The sequence below is a fragment of the Macaca mulatta genome, chromosome 1, assembly GCF_049350105.2.
Source record: "Macaca mulatta isolate MMU2019108-1 chromosome 1, T2T-MMU8v2.0, whole genome shotgun sequence".
In the NCBI taxonomy this organism is placed as follows: Eukaryota; Metazoa; Chordata; class Mammalia; order Primates; family Cercopithecidae; genus Macaca; species Macaca mulatta.
Window position 1 is genome coordinate 32,781,388 of NC_133406.1, and position 17,541 is coordinate 32,798,928.

The 17,541-nt window shown below is 41.1% G+C and overlaps 2 protein-coding genes across 23 annotated transcripts in view; one reads left to right on the plus strand and one right to left on the minus strand.

Moving 5' to 3' along the window:
- The window catches only part of LOC114679329 (uncharacterized), a 168,490-nt gene that overhangs the window by 50,227 nt on the left and 100,722 nt on the right, over positions 1 to 17,541 (plus strand). The window contains exon 7 of one of the 22 annotated variants that reach the window (XR_013416616.1): positions 16,821 to 16,953. The exons of 20 other annotated variants lie outside the window; for them this stretch is intronic. The gene's annotated coding sequence lies outside the window, so the exon portion shown is untranslated. Of the gene's footprint in view, positions 1 to 1,255; positions 16,113 to 16,820; positions 16,954 to 17,541 lie in introns of those variants that run through there. One more of the 22 variants, XR_013416619.1, reaches the window with a different exon arrangement.
- The window catches only part of TNR (tenascin R), a 425,227-nt gene that overhangs the window by 11,061 nt on the left and 396,625 nt on the right, over positions 1 to 17,541 (minus strand). Inside the window, 2 exon segments of the mRNA NM_001261001.1 lie at positions 1,678 to 1,774; positions 3,505 to 3,656. Coding sequence (NP_001247930.1) covers positions 1,678 to 1,774; positions 3,505 to 3,656 — 249 coding nt within the window.

Consider the following 17,541-nt stretch of genomic DNA (forward strand, 5'->3'; position numbering starts at 1 on the left):
CTTTGGCTAAGGCATTGGGCCTTCTCCTGGTGGTAATGTGGAGTCATTGAAAAGTTTTACAAAGGGGATTAGCCGTCACTCATATTTGGGGTGTGAGGAAGATCATTCTAGTGGTCATGAACCCACCTTTGCAAAGATCATGACAGTGAGAGAAGTCTAGCTTGGCTGACTCCATCTTGGTTCTGGCCTCACTGGCTGGCTGCCCTCCTCACTCATTTCTGGGCATAGGCCAAGCTAACCATGGGAGGAATTCAGTTTATAGTTTAATTTTAAAGCAAGGATGATAATAGTCCCTCCCTAAAACTGCTCCCCTCCTTTTTCAGGGACTGAAACTACCTTTGTAAGACTAATGAAAGGCCAAGAGATTAGGATTATGGGAGGGACCTGAGTTCTGCTAAACTGTAGGCATAGTTTCTATAATCCCTTACTGCTCAGGGTCATGTGGCCAGAGATTTGTGACTTTTCCAGTTGCTCCTATAGATAACAGCACTATTGCAGATTGGTCTTTTGAGATGTTTTTCAGACTTTTGCATTCAGGCAACCAAGTGACCCCACCTGGACCAATGACACACGACTCAACTGGGCCTGCCTCCCCCAACTAAATGCAGACTCAGTGCACGAGGAACATTTTCCACAATCCTATGATTTCATCCTCAACCAGTTGGCAGTACCCATTCCCTAACCCCCTGCCCACCAAATTATCCATAAAAACCCTAGCTTCTGAGTTTTTGGAGAGATTGATTTGTGTAATAACTCCAGTCCTTCCACTTGGTGGCCTTGTGTTAATTAAACTCTTTCTTTACTGCAATAATGCTGTCTCAGAGAATTGGTTTATCTGTGCAAAAGGCAAGAAGAACCTTTTGGGTGATTATAGCCATGTGGACAATGGGGTGGTCCTAGAAGCAGAGAGGCCGTTAAGAAGCTTGTTATCTAGGCATCCAGGAGAAGATGGTGAGAGGAGATAGTGGCAGGGAAGACAGAGAGGAGACCACAAATATGGAACTTGACAATTAATCTTTTCCTCTACCTCCCTTTTTCCATCACTATGAAAATCTAACTAAGAGGGGGACACAGGTCACAATAAATGGACCACCTTCCAGAACTTGGCACCACCACCATCTGCCTGGCTTAGATGAGTGTTTACCATCTCACGCCAGTTTGGTTCTTGATCTATATTTCCTGCCAGTGTCAGACCTCTAGGAAATTGTCAGTCACCTCTAATGCCACTTTCATTTTTTTCCCTTTTCCTTCCCAGGTCAGGTAATAACATTCCCCAAGGAACTAAGCAGAGTGGCTGGCCTCATTTCTCCCCTGACCTGCAGGCTGGCTGGCTGGTTGCCTTGCTTCTGGGAAATGGCCAGGCAGCCTGTTGCTCCCTGTGCCCCTTCCCCACCAGGCAGCTCATTCCCTTTGTAGTAGCCTCATGTCAAAACCCATCAGAACAAGAGACTATTAATGAGGATGGGAAGAGACAGAGAAAAGAGGAAAACACCACAGTAAGATAAAAACAGATCAATAGTGAAGCTAAACAGAGCAAGAGGTTCTGAAAGCAATTCAGGAGCTGTCAGTTTCTCAACAAACACAGGGTTTCTGATAATCTCAGATGGACACAAAAAGGAGAGAGATGGACAAAAAGCCAGAGAAGCACATCAAGGGAAAGCAATAAGGAGGCTTTACCCAGCCAGAACTCATCCTCCAGGTTCCCGAAGCCAACACGGTAATCAGCCCATTTCCGGAAAAAATCAGTTTGGCCATTCTGCCGCCTCTGAAATACCTATGAAGGAAAGAAAAAAAAAAAAAGAAAAACCCAAGGAGATGCTAGCGAAAATAAACTGTGATAAGTAAAATTGATATAACTGGGTTTTAAATTGATATAACTGGATTTTATATCTGCAATGACAAAGATGTCCAAAGAAGGAACATTTCAGAGCAGAGCTCAGTATTTACACAGCAATTTTTGTAGGAGATGCTCAGAACACTTCTCTTGAAGTGTAGAGGCCCCTGATGAATAGGCTCCAGTGTGATGTTGACACTAATTTGCACCCCTGCAATGTAGAAAGGACTCAGGATACATATCAAGCCCTAAATATCAGGGGAAATAGGCTTGGCTCTCAAATGAATCTTTTGCACTACAGAGTGTAGTAGAAAGCATTTCTCACCAAAAGAATAGGACCTACTTCAAATCAGCTAGTAACTGTCATCGTCCTATTGCAGGCAAAGCAATACTGCATATCATTCACTTTCTGAGCTGTTTAAGTGCTTATTTTATTTAACCTCCAATACATCAACCTTGGCTTCAATTTCCAATTATGCTTTAAGAAGGAGGTGCAAATACGTCAGAAACATAAAAGAAAATGTCTCCCAAGAGTAGCTGTTATGAGCACATCACCATTCAAAACCTACCCGTTTTGCACCAGGAAACATCCAGCACTGTTAGCAGAGTGAGAGAGGGAATCCGAAGAAGGGTGGAGGGGCTGGTTTTCCATCCTAAAGCGATTTGGCTAATATTGGGCTGCTTTAGGGCCAGGCAGTGGGAACTCCCGGCTGCCCCGACAGGCTTGCATTAAGGAGGCTGCCCTTATTTTCCCTCACTCTGTATTGCCCTATCAGGCATGGGAGGAGGGTGGTGACAGGAAACAGTGTCTCTCTTTTCCTGACCACTGGTGCTCCCTGAAGGTTGTGATGGCTCTGGGGAAGAACCAGGGAGACCCCGGGAAGAATGGGGAAGGGGAGTCAGCTATCCATGTTTGGGCCCTCATCTGCTTTCCCATACGCAATCCTCAATTGGAGGCTTCTGATCATCTCTCTGTGGCAGTAATCACCTCCTCATACAGAAATACTTTTCTTCCACTGCCTTTTTGTTTGTTTTTGTTTTGTTTTTTGAGTCTTACTCACTCTGTCACCCAGGCTACAATACAGTGGCATGGTCTCGTCTCACTACAACCTCCACCCCCCGGGTTCAAGTGATTCCCCTGCCTCAGCCTCCCGAGTAGCTGGGACTACAGGCATGCGCCACTGTGCCCGGCTAAATTTTTGTATTTTTAGTAGAGATACAGGGTTTTGCCATGTTGGCCAGGCTGGTCTTGAACTCCTGGCCTCAAGTCATCCACCCTCCTTGGCTTCCCAAAGTGCTGGGATTACAGGAATGAGCCACTCTGCCTGGTACCTCCACTACTTTATTATAGATGCATTTCTCAGCAGGCAAGAACCTTGGGCCCAACAGAGCTGCTACTGCCTTTACCCAGCACCCTCCTGCTTAACTGTCCTTTCTTCCTCCTCCTTCTGTAAGGACAGACATAGTTATTCCTTTCCCTGCCTGGCCAGACATATGATTGAACTGCTGAACGAGGGCCTTGAGGGCAATGAGGAGCCCCAAGATGGACATGTGGGGCGTGATAAAAGGATGGCCAGAAGGATGGTGAAGTTGGCTTGGCAGGTGCTGAGCTAGGTAGACTAGAACACTGAGGATACTTCCGTGCAAGGAGAGCAGCCGCCTGTACTTACAATCCAGCCGCCCCCGTCGGTGGTCATATCACAGTACACTTGTAACTTCTGGCTCAGCTCCCCATTGAGGAAGATGGGGTAAACCCCACTCAAAGTGTCTCCATTCATCAAATGCTGGGCACAGTCTTGAGGATGAGGGAACACCCGGCCCCCTGCAAGGAAAATAGACAATGTCCAGAAAAGATTCTTTCTCTCACTTTGCATAAGAGCTCCTTGGATCATAGAAGGTCTTAGCAGGCCTCCTGGTACATCATCAATAGTTGCAAGAAATCCTCAGTGGAGCTCAAGGTGTGAATGTGGGGACTTGGCACCCTCTTGAATTTCCCTTCCTCAACTGTTGTTAGACTTATCAGACAACATACAATTTCATGGGATCTGAGGACTAAAGGGCTGAGTTTATGGTCTAGCTCCACCAGTTACCTATTTATTTGACTTTAAGTAAATCAATTGGGCATCAGTTTTCTTATCAGTAAAATGAGGATAATAAAAATCTCCCCCTTGAAGGGCAAAGATGTGTTAATGCAGCTAGTGATTGGTTACTCAGGCAATGATTACAGATGCATGGGCCAAAATAAATCACTGCAGGCTCCACCTTTCAAAAGGATGAGAGGCATCTGAGCAAAGCTTTCTATCATCTTTACAGTAGCCATTAAGGAATGCCCAAACAAGCTCGGCATTAGCAAGAAGATTAATTATCTATTCCTTGTACAAAACCATCTCCTGACTGGACTAAACAATCAAGTGGCCATGCTTTACAGTTCAGTTTAAGTTTAAGGAGAGGGCAGGGGAAGTAAATTGCAGCTCATCTCTCAGAGAGAACAGCCCAATTTGTAGAACAATATCTAATTAGCTGAAAGAGGAGTTTAAATCCTGTGTCTTGAAGAGCTTAGCTTCAGGGCAAATTTTAATGCTGACCAGGAAAGCGAAGCAGCAGAAAGCCCACCGGAGGAGCTTTTCTGGACTGCAGGAGCTGCTAGAGCAAGCTAAAGGCAGAGCTTGCTGTGTGGGAAAGGGTGGTTTGGGTGCTCTGTAAATAGAATGATCTTCTGGGTTAACGAAGAGCATGCTGCGATTGATCTAGTTCTGCATCCTTGATGTTGCAGTCTAGAAGAGAGGCTGGGGAGGGACAGCACGTGTCAGTTACTGCAGTGTCCCCTAGTGGCAGAACCGGTGCACTACAGGTGTGACATAGGGCCCGCTGATGAGTCAGAGTAAGTGACAGCACAACGCCACCCACGGATGGCAACATAGCAACCTCACTGAAAGCCCTGATCATCTCAGACCCCATTATAGATCACCAGTGAAGCCTCCTATGTCAGGAAGAGGTGGTTGGAGTCGGTTTATGGAAGACCCCCCTGAGATGTGTTAACTGACCCCCCGCACCAGGACTGCCCTTCAACTTGCTGCCACCGCCCTCCCCACCCCGCCCCTGTCGAGGGCGCACCCACCTAACATAGTTTAGAACAAAGGCATTGCCTACTGCAGGCATGGTTATACCAGGGAATGACAATATATTTCTATAGAACCTGTCCTTTACCAGGTGTTTTTATTTCCATTTAATTCTTGCAAGAAACTTGAGAGGAACGCAGATTGGTATAGATATACTTATTTTACAGAGAAGGAAACTGCACTTAGAGAGATTACATGACTCAGATTGCTGGAACTCACATTTTCAGATGGGTTAAGTGCTCTTTGCACCCTACTAAAGCAGGAAATATAGTGTATGATAGAATTTACTGAAGATAGAAATCTATGCATACAGCAAAGGATTAATTAATACCTGCATTTATCTTACAAGCAAAAAGACCCCAAAGATTAAAGATCTCAAAAATTTCTATGTTCAGATCAAATATCCATACCCTCTCAAACTGATTTCTTTAATAGCTGCAGAAAAGCTAACTGTCATCTGCAGCGTGTCCTAGAACTCTTCACAGTTCCTGATCCCACCTACCCCTAGAGGCTACAGTTACATTTCAGGAGACAGGTGTGAGCTGTCTCTGTCCCCTCTCCCTGCTGCTTTATGAGCACTGCCATTTTCTCCTGGCTTCCTGGTCATTCTTGACCTGGCCTCTGGAGCATCCAGCCTGTGTGCCTTTCTTTCTCCTCTTTCCTCTCACTGAGTTTCTCATTTTAGAAGATCAGCAATTAATGCCCTTGGTCTTTAGCTTACTCCTAAGGTATGCACTAATAGCCCTTTTTCCTGAAGAAAGGTTTCTTCATTCAATAAACTCAGCTTCTTGAAGGAGCCAGAACCCCAAATTTCTTTCCAATATCAATGTATCCCCAACAAAACATCTCCCCACAAATCTCAAAATGACAGTCTCATACAAATACACATATAAATCCAAACCTCAGAATGGGGAAAGAAATGATCTCATGCAGGCTGCTTCATATTGATGATGTAGGTTGATTTAATATTTATATTAGAGATACTTTTTAAAGGCTCAAACATATTAGTTGCTTTAAAGCTAGACTTACAGACAAATACAGTAAACTGAGGTGACTTGGAGAAGGGGAGTTTTGAATACCTGAATGGCTATCATAAAAGAGTGATTCATTTTTTAAAGTTAGAAAATGAGAATAAAATTATCTGAAGAAAAAAGTGTTTTCTAAGGGATGCCAAAACACTGGATGGGATAAAATCCCAGATTACACCCTGGGAGAGGAAGGACCACGCTTTCTTCCTTCCAGGCCGGCAGTGATCTTGTTGGTTGGGAGGGAGGCTCCCCAGATGTGCATGAGGCAATGAAGCATGGTTGCTGGGTGCGCTTGCCTTCCCTTTGACAAATTGCAAGGCCATTTGGTTGTTTATAGATTCTGTTTGCTGTGATTTAGTCTGTGGCATTAATGTAAAGACAAGAAGCATTTTGCTCACACAGACTATCAAGAGCAGCAACCTGGGATTTTTGCATCTTCGGAACTTGGAGAAGACACCACATTTACAGCAAAACCATTCCTTTTCAACCCACTCTGGCCTGCAACTCTAATCCTTGTCCAAAATATTATTCCTTTTTTGCAGACAAGAGAAGGCAGAGGCTCACTAATAGTTCTCAGACTGGAACCTTATTAAAATTGAGATTCCTGGTTTCCATAGCAGATTCACTGAATCAGAATATCAGGGGGTGGCACAGGGAATCAGTGTTTTACTGAAGCTTCTCAGACAAGTCTGAAGACCAGCTGGATTTGAACCCACTCTTTGTCTGGCACACTTTCCTCTTCTCTAGAGGCCAAGAGGTGGAAATGGCAAACTGATCAATGCCTCGGAGGAACCCCATGGTCTGTGTTCTCTGCCCAGATCTCTGTGGCTGGGTGGATAAATACTATAGATTGAATCTCTGTCTCTCCCCCACTCACCCCCTTTCCTCCTCTTTCCCTTTCCCAGTAGGTATGTCTTGAGTGGGCTGGTTCCAAGAATTAGATTGAGTGTGGCAGGAAGGAGAGGGGATAAGAGATTGTATTTAGCCTTGAGTCTAAGCTTTGTGTTCTAGTTTTTATTGTTTTGTTCTGCTTTGGGGGTTATTGGACTTTGGCTTAGCTGATAATAAAGAACACACTGGTTCCTGCTCTGCTGTATTCAGTGTGAATGTACTGGGGCTTCATACATTTTAGGAGACTGTCAGGGCAAATTTCAGGCATTCCTAGCTCTCTGGATGTCATACCATTTAATATTATCAGAAACTCGCCTCTAACCCCAACATACATCAGCTCAGTAATTTTTCCCAAAGCAAAAATCTTAAGACCAAGAGCAAAACTGGAAGGTTTTTCTTCCTTGTGGTGCAATAATTGGAGCCTAGACTGACGAAGAAACTTTTAATTTTTATTTTTTATTTTTTAGCACAGGCTGTGGTGATTACTAAGTTAAGAGAAAAGCCACAAGGAGTGCTTGGTACACTGAAACATGGTTAAGTATTTCTAGATGTAATTGTGAGATCAACAGGACCATGGTGTTCACCGGAAGAATGGCTCAGAAATTGGCTTGTTCTGGGCAGTGGAGGCTGAATGCTGAGTGGAGTGGAGCAAGCTACATGACAGGCAGTGCAGTCGGGGGACCACCGCTGCTGGGACAGCCTTCCTGTGTCCTGGCCCTGCCCCTTACTTGTTTTGGATTCTTGGGTGTTCCTTTAAAATGATCAGCTTTAATGGCCCTGGCAAGTGTCTGTCCACTTTTCTGACCTCAGCATCAGGTCTGAAGCCACGATGTCAGCATTTGTCTCTGAAAACAGCCTCAGCAAGTTTCTCTGTAAGCGCAGAACACAGTGTTGCTCCATAGAAGTGCAGGCAGCCACCTCTGGCTATCAGCACTTAGATTTGTTTTTCCCAGAAGCTTGTTTGTGGTTGACTCTCCCTTGTTAGAATCAATGGCCCACATCTGCAGAGTAGCTGACTAGACTGTCAGGGGCAGCCTGAGTCTGCCGACAGGGCAAGGTTACCTGCTCAGCCCACATGGGGTGAGCCACTTGGCCTCCTCACAGCGTCTCCCAGTATATTTACCTGTTTGCACTCTTACCAATTCAACAAATATATAACAGAGTGTCTGTTGGGGTTCTAAATCCTGGGCTAAAAGATGGGAATGTGAAGAAGGAAAAGACACAGTCACAACCTTTCAGGCTGCTCATGCTGTGGTGGGAGAAACAAATATAACCTCGAGCTCTAAATGCTCTGGGAAAGAGATACACATTGCGGGCTGCCAAAACTTGGATGTGGGTGTGCAATGATGCCTGGCTGGCAAGGATGGGGTGAGCAGTGGGGGCCTGGGATAGGACAGGGGGTGACAACTGCTAATCAGAAAGTGACCTTAGGAACTGACCTAGATGCTGGCCACAAATTGGTGGAGAAGGGTGTTCCAGGCCTGTGCAAAAGTGTGGCCCCTTTGGGAAGTTGAAGGTTTAGCAGGAGACAGAGCAAGAATCGGGTGGGATGGAAGAGAGAGAGCCCTGGGGAGGTAAGCAGGGATGGGATCATGTCATTCATGGAGGCAATTGGAGGAAGAGTCTTTTGGTGGACTTTAAGCTCAACTTGTTAGAAAGAACATTCTCACTGCAGTGTGGAGAATGAATTAGATGGGGGTGAGCCTGGAGGCAGGACCCCATTCAGGATATAGTAGTGGGAACCCAGGAGGAGAGTGACAATAGCCTTTAAAGAAGTAATAGAGTGAGTGGAGAATTAACTGAACAAGGCAGCTTTGATGTATTCACCCTAAACAGAGCTCTGGAAGAAGGTCCTCATGTTCTGCAGACCACCTGCCTTCTGCCCAAGGGCAAGTGCAACAGACATCCAAATCTTCCCTTCACAAGTCAGCTAAAAGCATCCTAGTACTAGAGGAATGTTCTGACATCACTTGTCTTGTTATTCCATGGATCCACTTATATCAGAAGATCCAATTTCATGGCAGATTAGGTTGGTCACAGACTGGCAGTTGCCAGCCTGGCCCCTCTCTGTGGCTCTTGATTCAACATGGCAAGGGAGGGCTGGGTCCTGATGACACTTCCTACTGATTTCCCTGATGCCATTCTGGTCACACCTGCATTCATTCTCTGCACTTTAGCCAGAGTGACCTTTTTATAATGTGAATGTGATCTGATTTCATCTTATGTCTTACTTGCCAAAAACCCTTCTTTATTGCAATTAGAATAAAATCCATAATCCCTACCATGGCCTACAAAGCTCTGTACGCTCCATCTCTGTCCTGCGCTCCTTCCCGCTTTCACTCTTCTTCAGCCTCATTGGCTTTCTTTTAACAGATAGAAAAGACCAAACTACTCCTCCCTCAGGGTATAGTGATTACTCCTCCCTAGGCCTGGAATGCTCTTCTTTGTGGATTCACTCTCATTATTCAAGTCTTGCCTCACATGTCTCAGTTAAAGAGATGCCTGTCCTGACCACCGTAGTTGAGACCAGGGTCTGGGATCGGTGGAGGAAGTGGCAAGTGATAATCGGGAAAGACTTCCTAATACAGGTGCTGTCCTAGAAGTCAGTTCTTTACACTGTCCCTATTCCATTACTCTGTTCATTTATTTACTCAGTTTTTGGTCAATTCCCATTGCCTCATCCCCTTGAATGTAAGTTCCATGAGAGTCTAATCATCTGGCTCTTACCTTATTCATCACTGAGCACTTAGAACAGTGTCTAACCTAAAGTAGGTGCTCAGTCAGTGTTTGTTAAATGTATGATGCCATGTGAGCACTATATCCTATCCCTCCCCTATGGTTACGAAAAGGAAAATTAAAATTAGATTTTCTGAAAACATTTGGGACAACACAGTTTAAAATAGGCCAGAGCAGCTTCTGTATATAGTAATATGTAAGGTTCTGCTGTAACATTCATGATGTCACCTTCGACCCGTGGTGTTACTGGAAGGCAGGCCTCAAGTGCCAGATGTCCAGGTTTTTGGCGTTTTTGAACAAAGAATTGGGCAAGACACACAAAGTAACACAGGAATGAAACACAGGAATGAAGCAGAGAAGGCAGGGATTTATTAAAGCAAGAAAGCACTCCACAAGGTGAGAGTGCACCTGGGCAAGCAGCTCAAGGACTTGGTTACAAAATTTCCTGGGTGTTAAGTACTCCTTTTGAGATCTCTATCAGCTACTCCTTATCTGAATGAAGGTTTTGGCCTGTGGCTAATTAAAGGCTGGGGTGAATTAAATGCAGATGAAGGGATGACTGGTGCTTAGGGTGGCCAATCCAGGACACTTTCCCTTTCCATCTGAGATGTGGTGGATGGGGGAGGGTTGTAGGGAGAGCAGGCTTTGAACCTTTGTTACTAGGCGTGGGGAGATGGGTTTTTTTCTTTTGGTTTAACTTTAGGAAGTTGACGTTAATTGACCTTAGGGTGCCTGCCTTCAGACTCAGGTGTTTTCCTTTTGATCCAGCTTTGAGAAGTCAGCATGAATTGGTCTTACATTCCCTGCCTCTAGACCCTATTCTCCTGCCTCAATAGTAGGTTGTATTATTGCTTGGCAAGATTCACTGCCTCCCTGTAGGGGATCACATGTCCCTGTCCTATTGAATAGTACAAACAATTCTATGGAAATCAATTCAGTCACTTAGATGACGTGGACTAATTTCTTGAAAATCACCACATCCCCAAAGTTGTGGAAGATAAAATGAAAAGATAACCTGAATAGTATGAAACTATTTTTCAAAATAGAATTTGTGGGTAAAATTTCTAGAAAAAGAATTTCCAGGCCTAGGTAGCTTCACTGTGAATTCTACCAAGAATTTAAAGAATAAATATCATCAATTTTATACACTCTTTTCCAGGAAATAGAACAAGAGGGAACATTGCACAACTCATTCATCGCAGCAGCATTAGTCTGATAAAAACAAACAAACAAAAGAAACAAAACAAACAAACAAAACAAACAAACAAGACCAGCCTGGCCAACATGGTGAAACCCTGTCTCTACTAAAAATACAAAAAATTAGCTGGGCATAGTGACAGGTGCCTGTGATCCCAGCTATTCGGGAGGCTGAGGCAGGAGAATCTCTTGAACCCTGGAGATGGAGGTTGCAGTGAGCCAAGATCGTGCCACTGCACTCCAGCCCCAGTGACAGAGTGAGACTCTGTCAAAAAACAAAAAACAAACAAAAAAACACAAAAAACAAACAAACAAAACAAAACAAAACAAAACCCCACAAAACCAAACAACACCAAATAAAGGGAGAGGAAGGCTTGGAAGAAAGTTTTGAAAAAGTCTGTTTTGTTTGTCTTTCATATTGCCATGGAGTAATCACTGCCTACCCTTCACATGTCTGTGGCCTTTTTCTAATACCTGCACTACCAGGCAGAGGAGCTGATAACCCCAAAGGAACATGAGCTCACAGATCAGAATATCCATTCACTGAAGAGTAAGACTACTGTGAAAGAAAGACCACAACCATTATGAGATTGATCATCTGGTACAGAATTATTAGAACAGAATTTAAATTAAGCACAATAACTTTATTTAAGGAGGTAAGTAAGTAAATTAACAATATGAAACAGGATTTTTAAAAAATCGAATAAATAAAAATTAATATATTAACAGTTTAAAGTAAGAATACAGCAGATAGGGTGAATAAGGGATTTAAATAAGCTAAAAAATAAGCAAGTGAATTGGAAGTTCTGATTAAGGAACTCTTTGAGAACATAAAAAGTAAGAATAAAGAGAAAGAAAACGTTAAAAAAGCTAAGGCATTTAGAGGACTATGAAATACATAGACTATGTATTTCAACATCTAGCTAACAGAAGTCCTAAAAAGAAAAATAAAAAAGGAGAAAGTGCTTAAATAAATAATGAAGATAAATGTCTTAGAATTAAAGATGAAACAGATCAGATTTAAAAAGTGTATAGACTGTGAAACTGGAGATAAAAAGATAAATGAACTTCAAGACATATAATGAAGTGTAAGAGTTGCAAAAAGAAAGAAACACTGTTTTTAAAGCTTCTACAAAGAAAAAGTAGACCATCTACAGAAGAACAAGAAGCAGATTAACATTCGACTTCTCAATGGCAACACTACATTTGAGAAGACAATGGAAAAAATTTTTAAATATGATGGGAGCAAATATTTTTAGGTAGTATTTTATATCTGATCAAATTACAATTTAAATGTATGAAAAAAATACAAAAGTTCCTCGGGCATATGAAATTGGGGAAGGTTTGCCTTACAAAATCCATTATTGAAAATTTAGAGAACACAAATAAGAGTGACAAGTTCTAGAGACGTGAAAAGTAAGAATGATTAACTACTTGGAAAAACTTTATTTATATTGTCTTAAATAAAAGGCTATAATTAACAGAGAGAAAAGAGAAAGCCTATCCATTAGAATCCAGAGCCAAAACCTAGACAGGGCTTGTTCGTGGGGAGGTGAAGCAGGTAGGGAGGAAAGAGTCCAGAGGGATTTGAGAGGGTGCTCAAGTACTTGGATTGTTACACAAAGATGCCATGTTGACACATTTAAGAAAGGAGGAGGGATAAACAAACATAACTATGGATCTGAAATCTAAAGTCTCGTTCTTTGAAAATATTAATAAAATAAATATATCACTGGGAAGACTGATTGAGAAGTAAAGACACAGAATATGAAAAAAATGAAAAAGGAAAACTAGCTACAGATGCGGTAGAGATTAAAAAAAAACAATGAAAAGTCTTTTGAAGAATTTTATGCTACTAAATTCTGGAACTCAGATGAAATGAATACATTTCCAAAAATTTATAAAGGGTCAAAACTGGTAAAAGAAGAAAGAAAGAGCATGGATGGATAATTAATTTTAAAAACTTAGACGTGGTAGTCAAATGTTTCCCATTCCAAAAACAAAGAAACAGAAAGACACAAACAAAACAACAATAACGTGCCCAGGTGGTTTTAGTGATGAGTTCTGTCCTGAACAAGTTATTCCACAAAAGAAAAAAAGAAAAAAAAATAAAAAAGAAAAAAGAGTGAAAGATGAAGCTGTCTAGCTCTTTTTTGGTTTCTTTTTAAAGTGAGATTAGTGAACATGGATTTCAAAACCCAGTAAAGAGGTATACACAAGAAAAAAAATACATAGGCCAGTTTCACTTATGACTGTAGATGTGAAAAGTCTAAACGGATAGTAGCTAACCATATATAACAGTGCATTAACAAATCATATTCAGGTGAGATTTCTCTAAGGATTGTAATTAATATATCAAGAAAGAATCTATTAATATAACTCACTTCATTAGTATACTAACCGATAAAGTCATATAATAAATTAAACAGGTATTATAAAAACCATTTGATAAAGTTTAACAACAAAGCTTATTACAAAAACTCTTGACTTAGAAGAAAATTCTATACCTTGATAAATGTTTTAAAACTCAAATCTAAACAAACACTCTTTGTGTTTATTTAAGGTTAGCCAATTATATATTTTCTTTATTTTAGAAAAAATTAAATAGGTTTTTTTGTTTGTTTGTTTTATTTTTTGTTGTTGTTTTGTTTTATTTTATTTTATTTTATTTTATTTTATTTTATTTTATTTTATTTTGAGACAGGGTCTTGCTTTGTTGCTCAGGCTGGAGTGCAGTGATGCCATCTTGGCTCACAACAGCCTCCGCCTCCCAGGGTCAAGCGATTCTCTTGTCTCAGCCTCCTGAGTACCTGGAATTACAGGTGTGTACCACCACGCCCAGCTAACTTATGTATCTTTAGTAGAGACAGGTTTCATCATGTTGCCCAGGCTATTCTCGATCACCTGACCTCAAGTGATCTGTCTGCTTCCAAAGTGCTGGGATTATAGGTGTGAGTCACTGCGCCTGGCCTAAATAGGCTTTTTTTTTTTTTTTAATTTAATTTTAATTTTTATCAAAAGGAAGTTTACAAAGGAAGATTTAGCAAAGATTATGCAATATGATAATGCTTTAGTTACATTCCTTTTGAGAATGCAACTAAAGTCAAAGTACCTAATATTGCTGTCACTATTTAACGTAGTTCAGGAGGTCCTAGGTAACGTGATAAGAAAAGAAAAATAAGAGTTATGTAGAATCAATAAGATAGAATCAATAAGAGAATTCAGCAGGATTGCTAGATACTGGATTGATATAAAAAAGTAATGGTATTTTTCTACATTGGTAATAACCAACTAGAAAATATATATTTTTAAATTAGATAAAAATTATCGGCCAGGCGCGGTGGCTCACGCTTGTAATCCCAGCACTTTGGGAGGCCGAGGTGGGCGGATCACAAGGTCAGGAGATCGAGACCACAGTGAAACCCCGTCTCTACTAAAAATACAAAAAATTAGCCGGGAGTGGTGGCGGGCACCTGTAGTTCCAGCTACTTAGGAGGCTGAGGCAGGAGAGTGGCCTGAACCCAGGAGGCGGAGCTTGCAGTGAGCCGAGATGGCACCACTGCACTCCAGCCTGGGCTACAGAGGGAGACTCTGTCTCAAAAAAAAAAAAAAAAAAAAAAATCAGCAATAAAAAATAAAACATTCAGAAATTAGCCAAGAACACATAGAATGTTTGTTATGAATATAAAGGAAAAACTTACAACGCTATTAAAAATAAGGATGATTTGAACAAATGAAAATGCATTATAGGCCTTGAGAAGGGATGACTGTAGTATTACAAAGATGTCAGTTCTCCCCAAATTAATTTATAAATTCATTGTAATTTCAATCGAAATTCAAGTTAAAAATTTTGAGGGGGAGACTTGATAAACTTGATAAACTAAACTTGTTAAACTATGATGCCTTTGGAAAAATAAAGGTCACCAATTAGGTAAGTCAACCTCGAAAAAGAAAACTAAGGAAACTTATTTTACCATATATTAATATATTTAGCTATAGTTATAAAAACACAGTGTGGTATTTGCAAAAGAATGGAAAAATAGACCTGAGAGTAGAACAGGGAGTTCAGAGGTCAAAGAGAGATCCATGTACATATGGGAACTTAATATACAGTGAACCGCAAACCAATACAGAACAGATGGATTATTCAATAAATGATGTTAGGAGAACTGGTTCACTGTAGAAAGAAAAATGAAACTGTATCCTCAACTAATACCAGTATAAAATAGACTAAATATAAAGAAATAAATCTAGAAAGTTAATAGCAGAACATATTGAAGAAAACCTTTTGGCTTACATGCAGAGAAAGACTTCTTAAGAAAGGTTTTAAAAGCTCAAATAGTAATAGCTAATATTTAGTATAGGAACCTGGAAGAAAATTGACAAACTATATGAGCAGGCAATTTAGAAGAAAACAACACTCAAACGACTAATAAACATATGAAGAGATGTTTAAACTCAAACTAATTATTAAAGACATTCAACTAAAAAATGAGATATCAATGATCTCTATGAGATTATCAAAAATGACAAAGCCGGGCCACGTCAAGGCATTTGGAATGATACATGTCATTAGGAAATAGGAGCTTTTGTGCACTGTTGGAGGGGGTGTAGACTAGTACAGCCATGTGGGAGAGCAGTACATATTTAAACTATGTAAACACATCCCCTGTGACCCAGTAATTCCTCTTCTGGGCATATATTCCAGAAGGCATTGCCTTAGTGATATATAAGTGGACATGTACAAAGTATTTACTGCAGCACCATTTGTGGTGGTGGAAGGTTGGAGACAATCTGATGTCCATTTTCAGGAGAATGGAGAGGTAAAATAAGATGGGTGCCCACCATGCAGTATTTTGCAACAGTTGGAAGCAAAAGACTATATAGATGCATGACAACACGGATGGGTCTGAAAAACAGTGCTGAGCGAAAACTATGAGAATAGGGAATGAATTATGTAACCCAATACTGTTAAAACATATTTAAAATATTTATACTCAAAGTAATTTTACAGTAACATATTTTTCAAAAATACAACAAAAGGACACAAATTTAATGTATCAGAATGCTTGCTATGGAAGGTGGAAGAAGAGGGTAAAAGGAAATAAATGAGTAATTACAAACTGGGACCTTGTTGGAGATTGACATGGGTGCTATGTGATAAACTGTGCAGTGTGATTAATTGAAACCTCTGATCTGACACCTATCCTTCTATTAATTTTGGACATGCATGGAAATGGTTTGTTCAAATGGGATAATTAGTGCCCTACTTCCTTCTCCACAGCCAGGTCCCAAAGAAAGAAGGTAGACTTCTCCTTTTAGGGGTTTGTTTGTCTTAATAAAGCAAGAACTCAAGCTGTTTCTAAACAGTGGAGCAGAGAGAAGCCCCATCACTTCTCCACTTTGGTGAAAAGGATTTGTGGCATATCTGAGGATAGACAGCTGTGGATAGTGATCATGAGGCTTTCCTAACTAGAATGTCTATCTGATAAGTCTGTGAGTTTCCATGATCTGCCATCTATTGTTTCAGAGTGTGTGTTTGCCAATCTTCATTAATTTTCACAACCTGAAAAGCTGAAGCTTGTGTTAGACTCCAAAGTTTTCTTAAAAAGCTCGACAGAACAGCTCAGCCTGGATGTGGGAGGGCAGGAATTGGAGCAAAGGTAATAAAAGAAAACGTTTTATTACCCATCTCTGGGTACCTCTGCAAATGATTGTCTTCACTTAACCTCAAGGTCAAGACAACCTATTTTATAGTGCTCACTGTCTCTTAGGGCAAGCTTTAGCGAGAACTTTGTTTGCTTTTTATAGTATTAAAAGAGACAATGACACTGCCTCTCAGACAATCATTTCACCAAGTCCTGGCTGCTCTGTGGGGAATATTTGTTTCCTCATTTATATTCATATCTCTAAAAGACAAGTAGACCTTGGATGAAATTTCAGGCGACAGTAAATTATAAATAATGTATCCATGTTTTCTTCTCTTCCATACTACTTGTATTTAATTCCCTCCAGAGTCTTGTGCAAACACCAGAGACAAGAGGACAGGAAGCCATTAACATGATGGAAAGAATGAAATGGACTTATGTTATGTGGCAGAAACACAACAAGGGAAGACATCTTGATCAAAGGAGGTTTTTGAGGGTTTGTGAGTGCCAGTTCTTTTCTTTTCTTCTCTTTTTTGGTTTTATTATTATTTTTTGACATCTTAACTCTTTTCCAGGCCATCAGGTAGGCATCTTGCTTACAATGAACCTCTTATGGTCCACTCAGGACAAGGTGAGGGTTTATCAGTGGATAGAGGCAGCTTTGGGGCCAAACTTTAAGCTCTGTTGTTTCATCAGAGAAGGCATAGATAACACTCAGAATGATGAGCTGAGATCAACCCATCCTAAGAGTAGGATACTGCTAAGTGGCAAACTCAGGTACTGTCAATGAAGTTGGAAAGGATGCTAACTGATAAAAAGAAATTAGCCTCTAAATCCATTAGTCCTGGCTTGCGATCACCTGGGAGGCTTCTAGTGTTTCTCAGACTTCTTGCTCAGCAAGAGTAGTTCATGCCTGTGGGGTCCTGACTGGCAGCACTCCAGTCTTGCATGTAAGTGAAGATACACTGCTCTTCAATTTTGCTTTTCCTTATTGGCAATGTCCCCATTCCCACCCCACCAAGTTTGGAAGCTGATACCCTTGTATTCTCTTCCTCCTTAATAAAATTTGGCCTTGGGCAGGAGTAGAA